At 40.4% G+C, this 8,905-nt stretch overlaps 1 protein-coding gene across 1 annotated transcript in view; it reads left to right on the top strand.

Annotated features, from left to right (window-relative positions):
* Positions 1-5,055: 5,055 nt before the first annotated feature.
* The window catches only part of il6r (interleukin 6 receptor), a 15,770-nt gene continuing 11,920 nt past the window's right edge, over positions 5,056-8,905 (top strand). Inside the window, exons 1-4 of the mRNA XM_010787044.1 lie at positions 5,056-5,132; positions 5,309-5,392; positions 5,596-5,726; positions 6,188-6,387. Of these exons, the coding sequence (XP_010785346.1) occupies positions 5,118-5,132; positions 5,309-5,392; positions 5,596-5,726; positions 6,188-6,387 (430 nt within the window). The 5' untranslated portion in view covers positions 5,056-5,117. The remainder of the gene's footprint in view (positions 5,133-5,308; positions 5,393-5,595; positions 5,727-6,187; positions 6,388-8,905) is intronic.

The raw sequence follows: 8,905 nt of genomic DNA, 5'->3' as shown, positions 1-8,905 counted from the left end.
TTTGGAGAATCAGAATGACGCACACAAGCAAAGCACTGTACTGCTGTGGACACGGGAAGAAGCAAAACGTTACTTTGTCACCTTTCTATTTTATGCGCTTTTATACCTCTTTACATCGCCTCTAGAGTCCTTTCCGACTGTGAACTGAAGCAGTTATCTAGGCTCTCTTCAAACTCAGACTCCTGACATTTTATTTTAAAGTGCAGAACATCGGAGTTGCTTTTCTACTCAAGGGGTCTTTCTTGAAGGTGAATAACCATCCCTTCAATGCAACTCTTGTAAATGTCAACCAGTACGGTCAGCGTAAATGTGATGCTTTTTAAAAAGAGTTTGTTAAAGACTGTTTTAAGAAACCCTCTGCTGGTTAATTAGGAGGGCTATTTCCAGCAGCGGCGGACGGCTATGAGGCCAATGATGAGCCCAGGCCTAAATGTGGCTGCAGTCACGCTGCCCTCCGCTCAATGTGAACTGGAACTACTTCTCCCCTGAGCTGGCTGCTCCAGATTCATCTGCTCCCTGAAGAGGTATATCTACAGTCACAGCCTCCTTTCAAAAAATCTGCCATTCCTAGCTCTTTCTGCAACAGCCTACTTTGCTTCTGACTTTAACTTTGCATTTCTTATTTTTGATTAATGCCGTCGTAACTATTGTTTGTTGAATTGAGCTATTGCGCGTACTGATAGCAGGGGATTAGTATCGTTAAGGTACAGTAAAACACATATTGAGAGTTATAGACATCAAGAAGCAAAATGTAAGGGTTTGATTACCAAAGGTAGGTTAAAAACATGCCCCAAACAAATAAACATATCCTCCTGGATAAGCATGGTAACAATCACAGCACATAACAGTTTTGTAAGATATGTCCAGTAGAAACAAAGAAATACATGATTTCCTATGTCCTTACGTAAACTTGCTGTCCGAACCTACTTCTCACCCACTTTGCAAGCACCTCTAGCCTGTAACCAATGGCAATATGTACTTCAATGCTGCAGTGCCACAGGTCAATATATACAGAGGATGTTGGGTAGATTAAACAACCTTTCCTGTGTGTGAAAATGCATCTACGCCCAGCATGAATCCAGGAGATGCACAGTAAGTGGACACTGCAACCCAGGAAAGGTGGGTGTGTTAATAATAAGGCAGACTCACTGAATGCCATGCACGTCTTCTCAGTTAACAAGGAGGGACACACTGCAATCCACCGGGAAACAATCAGCCTCATTCTGCACACATTCCCAACTCTCATTATGTAACACAACCACACACTATATCTTCATCACTACTCGTGCAGTTTCTGATCACGCACACCCATGCCGCGAGTACCTCGCTGAAATGCTCTCCTCCAGAACTGAGTCCTAATATCTGTGGAGCAGGACAGAGGCAGCCTTAAAAGCTTAACCCAGAAACGGAGCTGCACTGAACAACACATGTACTGACCGTGTTTAGGTACGAGGAAATGTACCATGTAAAGCTGGAATGATTACTCAATTTAATACGAATATTAGTGCTAAGTAATGTCTTTGGGTATTGGACTGATAGTTGGAAAATGATCTGGAAAATTATAATGAGTACTTTACTTATTTTCCACCCATCTTATAAACAGAATAGCTTATTGATTCATTCATTTGGAATAATTAGCAGCAAAATGTATTAGGAACATACATAACCATCAACTATCCTAACTTTATCACATTGCAATGTTTTCAAGAGTTAATATGAAACTGGCCCTGGTAATAACACACACTGCAGTAATCAATTAGTAGATCAATAGAAAAATAATAACCAACTCTTTTATAACCAATTCATTGTAAAAGTACATTTACATGTACAAAAAAGTACTGTTTTCAGCCTATAAAATATGAACATGCCCTACATTTTCCTGCATTACCTTATATTTAACAGAATGGACTCTTTATATAAACCAGTTGGCCTTTATCGAAACTGTGATGGACATTTAACACATGTTGTTTTTTTTTGACATACCAAAGAAACAATTAAACTAGATTATAATCATTACATTAATGAAAATACATTTTAGTTGCAGCCAGACACTGATAAAGACCGACACTGAGCATAAGATTCAGGGTAGTAATTACCCACCCCAACTCAACCCAATTACTTAAGAATGACTTTAGCTCTTCAGTTAGAGGCCTTACGACAATAAGCAAACCATCTGTTCCTCTCTGTATACTAAACAACTCCCTGCCAGCCTTGTTCACATGTAGCCCGCAGCATACACAAAGCAATAATATGGGACACGCACAGTTTCCTAACATAATTGTCTTCTTATCATAGCTACATGAATCTACAGGATCTTGCCCTGATGAGGAAACAAGGCAAATCAAGGCTCCTACACTGGATATTACATTATGTTACTGTCACTCAAATGTCTGCAAGTGTGTATTTCACAGATTGCTGTGTCTTGTATTTGTGAATGTTTATGCTCTCAGCCATGTGGGAGCCACAAGAGTCATTTGAAGGCACTATTTTTATTCACTGATTCAGACTGGGTGGTTACCACAGCAAAAGCAACTCCTCTCTAGACAGGAAAGCTAATAAGTGACACACTAAACTAAATGGATTAGCAAGATGCAACCTCCCCATCATCTGTCCTGTCTAGAGAATAAGACCCATATGTTTCTTTGTGGTCACTGAAAACTGAGAAAGACCAATTCATGAGCGATTCATCATAAAAAATCTGAAATCAAGAGAGATGGACAAACATTTCATACACTTAACAGGGACATGACTGTTCATTATCTGGGTTAGCATGACAAACTTGTAGGAAATCAATAAGATCAATATTTTTTTCGAAAATATATCACTATGAATCTTTGGACACTAACGCTAACTGACAGGGGGCTGGTGTTGAGTGAACTAAATGACAAATGGATCTGTTGCTACTCTGCTCCTGTAGTAAACATCTATATTTCTGTTGGCCTTTTATAGAACATTTAAATGTATCCAGAAATGTTATATTGTGTATCATTTGTGATAAATGTATTTTCTACTGTAGATATGTTAATATTTGCTGTTTATTTTTTTATCACGTTTGTAGTTTAATCCATCTTTTGAATATGTGTATATTTGAATGCCTGAACATACTGCTGCTATAACAAAAGGATTTCCCAATTTGGGATGAATTATCTGTATACCACAGACCCGGACAGACAGAGGAAAGGGAGGGGTGTAACGGGCTATAACAGGGTAGTTTCCCATGGATGGACAGACCCTATTCAAACAGCAGCTTCTTATACATTGACAAAATAAATGTAATAAACCTTGCAATTATCCTCCTGCTTCCAGCTAACTCATTAGCATTCAAACAGCGTTAACAAATCACCGGCTTGATAACAAAACAGACCACTTGAGCCAACGCTTGAGCCAACGTGGTCCAGGGAATTATTTTTTTAATGCATCCTAATAGACAATTCTATATAAATACGGTCCGCTCGCTGGCTAAAGCTTATTAGCACCAGACTGGGGTTTATCTAAGGCAGTTTAACAGGCTACACATTGCTTGTTTCATTTGTTAGGTTGAGAGCCTCGATGCTAACTGGCTAAGTGGCTAACCGGGACGTGAGAAAGCTACAGTCCCCGAGTCCCACGGTTAATATCGCTATAAAATGACACACGGTTATGTTTTTATGTTCGTTTGAAGACGACAAAAGGAGGAGTATTTATACACTAGATACCTGTCGGGGCTGTTGATCCCGAGTCTGCCGTCCCAGCAGTCGCCATTACGGTCTGCCTGTTCTCATCCCAGACTGTAGAGCCGACACAGAGGGCTCTGATGCTCGGCTCGCAGCTGCGCCACAGCGCCGCCAGCAGACCGAAGAGGAACCGCTTCACTTTCACTTTTACTCTACTTCATATTCATGTACCTCAAGTTTAAAAGTTTAGAATAACCTTGGTGTTCACCAACTAAGTACATTTACTCTCAAGTACTGTACTTGACTGCAATTTTGAGGTACTTTACTCGAGTATTTCCATTTATGCTACTTCTATTCAGAGGTAAATATTACAATACATTGCATTTAGCTGACGCTTTTATCCAAAGCGACTTACAATAAGTGCATTCGACCAGGAAGATACAACCNACGGAGTTGGATAAACTAAAACTGAGATATAATGTTTATGTAGCAATACTTCTGACTTTTTATCGGTACTGGAGACATTTAAAAAATATATGTCATATGTAGTATTGCTACATAAACATTATATCTCAGTTTTAGTTTATCCAACTCCGTTTCTAATATGCAATAAGACTACAACATGCGTCTATGATGTATTTTCGAGCTTTCCAATCCAGACGAGATCTCTCTCTCCCGTCTGTGTGCGAGGGGGCGGGGCAGTTTGTAAAGGTCTCCTGACTGTGTTACAGACTGTCCTCCTGGTTAGTGGTTACTCTGGGTTCTGTCTTCAGGACAGAGTGTTGGATTTGTTTTGTTAATTGGATGGGACTTGATTTGATTCAATATTAGTAATTTTCTCGTTTGTGTGTTTGTTTAAATATATTTGGCCTTTGTCATGTGATTGACTGATTTACTCAAATAAAAAGGTTGATGAATTATCATCTAATGATTTTTATGATGTTTTATTTATGTTAAAGGTCACTTTGAATGATTTTAACTAATGATAAGTAGTAGAAAAACTAATATTTTAAATTCGGGACGGTCCACATTAATTTCGGGACGGCTTAGATTGTATTTCGGGACGGTTCCGGGAGGATGGTGAAAAAAGTTAGTCGAGAGCCCTGCTCTAGAGGTGATGTAAAGAGGTATAAAAGCGCATAAAATAGAAAGGTGACAAAGTAACGTTTTGCTTCTTCCCGTGTCCACAGCAGTTCAGTGCTTTGCTTGTGTGCGTCATTCTGATTCTCCAAACTGGGGGCGTGCAAACCTCCATTTACTCTAGATGATAAACAGACTATGGACAGAGTATTTCATACAAAACAACCTAACTTTCCCTTTAGGTCGAGTCTAAACAAGGGGACTAGCCGCCCCTAAAGGTTTTACTGCCTTTTCACATTTTGTTCTCAAGTGTTTGTGTCTTTGTCCCATTGTAACTCCTAATTGAACCTTTTTGTGTCCTTAGGGACCAGTGGCATCCGAAAAATGGCCCCTTCAGAGGTATGGATGTCAAAGAATGTGTTAATAATTTGCTTCTCTATTATGTACCATCCGAAGTCAAGTAAATGTTGATCCAGCAAACCCATCTACATATTGGATTCAGCTCGATCTTCTGTGTTCACGAACACACTCACCAGACTATATTTAAATGTTTTCCTCTCTGCCCCTCTCATCAGTTGCCTGGCACAACTCAGAGTATGAAGAAGACCATCGGACACCGGGGGGTGGAGACCACCACCGGAGAGACCACCTATAAAAAGGTCAGAACAGGGTGGGGGTTGGCCACACCAGTGGGTTGTTTTTTTACATGTAGCAGAGTTGAAAAGTGTAAAAGGTGGTCATACTTTAAAATTAGTTTGGGACTTTCTCTCATTAGATGTACCAAGAATAGGGACGAGTGAGTCATGGGGGAACATTTAGTTTGTTCTGGGGTTTACTATCTTTTCCTCTCTGACCCCTCTAGACTACGTCATCTGCCCTGAAAGGTGCCATCCAGTTGGGCATCACTCACACCGTTGGCAGCTTAAGCCAGAAGGCGGAGAGGGACGTTCTCATGCAGGACTTTGTTGTGGTCGAAAGCATCTTCTTCCCCAGGTTGATAACCGAAGTTGTTGTTGTTGAATAACCTTTGACAATAACAGTGAACAATTAGACGTTAATAATGAGTATTGATTTGGTAATATCATGTTTATTGACTTTAAAATCATCAATTAAATTACATTTAGTAAAGTTATTGTTACGGACTCTATCTCCAATTCCGTGCACCCATATTTGAAGTGTAATTCATTTGTAAAAGAGAGCACCTTTCAGTAGAAATCCAGTATATTCTAAGATAAAGATACATTTAATTTAGCTTTACTGGTATTTGTTTGTATTTAAAATGTATTTGTTTATATTAAAAAGCTTTACTAGTGTTTGTTTGTATTTAAAATGTTCTATTGATATGCGATAATATTGTTATTATATCATTATTTTGGCAGGGAAAATCATTCACTGAATGTTTTGTGAATGTTTAATTGTGAATTTGTGCTCTCCTCTCTTTGATGTGTTTTCAGTGAAGGCAGTAACCTGACTCCTGCTCATCACTACAGTGACTTTCGCTTTAAGACCTACGCTCCAATTGCCTTTCGTTATTTCAGGGAACTCTTTGGCATTCGACCAGATGACTACCTGGTCAGTACTTGCACAAACACACACTTCCATGTTTACAGGAACTGCTCTGCTGATAGCTTTAGTCACTGGCCGTTTCTCAATCGCGAGGAAACTGGCTTCCAAGCCAATATTTCAAGGATACTACGTCATCGAGTGCCGCCGAAGGACTGTTCCAATCTCCAGCATACTTGGAATTCCACAGAGGCTGCGTCCTTAGTTTGGGGGTAATTTCGAGGCTGCACATGGGTAGACTTCGCGTCCTTCAAATCCCCACAATGCTTTGCGCACGGACCAATTTCCCCAAATCTGTGCCGAAAATGTAAGGCACAGATTTGACGCACACCTGCACACTTGCTAGCCTGTTCCACTCTTCGTTTCCGAATGCCAGGAAGGATTCTTGCCTCGCTTCTGAAGCAAGTGACTCGGAAGACATGTGCTACCAAGCAAGCGTACTCGACATTGAGAAACACCCAGTGAGAGTCTTAAGACAGGAAGTGGAGGTTAATCAGCTGTAAAACTTGCCTGGAAGTAGATGAGGAAGCAGTCGAGTTTCCTCTTGCTTGACCCTCGATCAAAGTACTGTCCGCAGGTATCGAGCAGAGTGCAAACCAGCCGGATCCGGAACAGATGCTCCGGAGGATCCAAAGCGCTGGGGCTGCCGTCCTGATTTATCCCGAAAGAGATGAAGGAGAAGAGGGTCCGGAAAATAACCGCCGACTCCACCATGCGGTAGTTGTAAAGTTCGCCGAGGAACTTAGCGCTGCTGATGCGCCGCTGATTGAACTTCGGCTGGTTCACCTGGAGGTAAAAGGAAATATAAGAATAATATGTTTATTTAGTATGTGTAAAGAAAGCGTAATTAGACAGTTATTTACTCTTACTCTGGATATGACAGTTTACAATGTCATGAGATAAATACTATGAAAACTTGTTAAACTCTGGATGGTTGGACTGATTTGAGACAAACAGTGTTACATATTAATAACGCTGTCGTGTGTTCAGCCAAGCTAAAAAGTGGTGTGCAAAACCTCGTGAGCATGAAGCCAGACAGCATTCTCTCCTGTCAAAAACATCTAAAGATAATGACAGCAGCCACACTTCCTCCTGTTAAACCGTCAATTAAGATTAGCAACTGTTTTTATTGACTTCCTGTCCTGTCGCTGAACCCGACTCCACCTTCCGCCCTCATCAGGAAATAACCTTAGCGCAAAAGTCCCGTTAATACAGCTGCGTGCCTTACAGAGAGATACATGTTGTTTTTGAAAGGCTAAACAAAACCCCTATGTCTAATCGACCTTTGTATCTATAGTCTGTTACTTAGCAACAGTCACTACATGCCAGTGGGTCTGCGTCCCCGAAACTCTGAAGAGGAACTGATCAATTATTCATGCCAAAAGATTGTCTTTTGTTATATCGAATAAAGTAATAAAGTGGAATGGATCTGAAATGCAGGAACAGAGCTACTTCCTCCTCAGAGGAGAAAGAAGTTCTGCTTACAGTCCCTCTATATATTCATGAGAGGAAACAGCTGCTCCTCCATCCCATCATTAAACCATTAAACCCCCCTTTTACACTTCCTTTGCCTCCTGGAGGGTAAATCCTTAACACATGTAAACATAGACACCTGAACTTTTGAAAGAACATCCAATTACTTGTATATCGACTATTCTGCACAATTTCTATTCTATTCTATTTCTATTTACTTGCACTATTCTATCTGTCTTATTGTGTTGCACTGTTGGAGGAGGAGCCTGTGACCTAAGATGTTCATTGTCATAACTACTAGGGATGGGTATCGTTAAGGTTTTAACGGTACTACTACTTTTATCAATACCGCTTATCGATCCGGTCTTTTAACGGTACTTTTTTGAGAAATAAAAAAAAAAATTGTGAACAAAACTAACTTTGCTTTTTATTTAAATTAAATAAATAATATTGCACATCAAAAGAAACAACGCTCTAACAAATTCTATTAAATAATGTGATGACAGAATTGTAAACAGAATAGCTGAAACTTTAACAAAATAAATAACTCAGTTACCTCTAATCATTAACCCATGTTTGTATCATTAAGTTAACTCCGTGTGTTGCTGCTAGCATACATAACACCTGACGTGGAAACGTTCCTCGTGGATGGGGCTACAGAGCTACTAGAAAGACAGTGGAACCCGGTGCATTCCTCCGTCTGGATGTGGAGCACTTTTGATAAATGTTTAGACAAATTGCTCGTGTTACCGCCCTCACATGCTAAACTCTTATTGCACTCTTGGCAACGAGCATTGTCCACATTGAGACGGGTAAAGTTTAACCACACCTCGGAGCGCGTTCTCTCCGCCATCTCCTCCATGTGTGTGTATTGCTGCATGTAGCAGAGTGTGTGTGTGTGTGTGTGTGTGTGTGTGTGTGTGTGTGTGTGTGTGTGTGTGTGTGTGTTGCTGCATGTAGCAGCTGCGTGTGTGTAAACTGCCCCGCCCCCTCGCACACAGACGGGGGAGAGAGATCTCTCGTCTGGATTGGAAAGATCGAAAAAACTAAAAATAATCATGACTCATTTTGCAGTCTTTTTGCGTATTAGAAACGGAGTTGGCGAAACTAAAACTGTAATATAATGTTTGTGTAGC

Source organism: Notothenia coriiceps, unplaced genomic scaffold (assembly GCF_000735185.1).
Source record: "Notothenia coriiceps isolate Sejong01 unplaced genomic scaffold, NC01 NC01_scaffold00029967, whole genome shotgun sequence".
Lineage (NCBI taxonomy): Eukaryota > Metazoa > Chordata > Actinopteri > Perciformes > Nototheniidae > Notothenia > Notothenia coriiceps.
The sequence above is the reverse complement of the archived record's forward strand: the minus strand, read 5'-3'. Positions and strand labels throughout refer to the sequence as shown.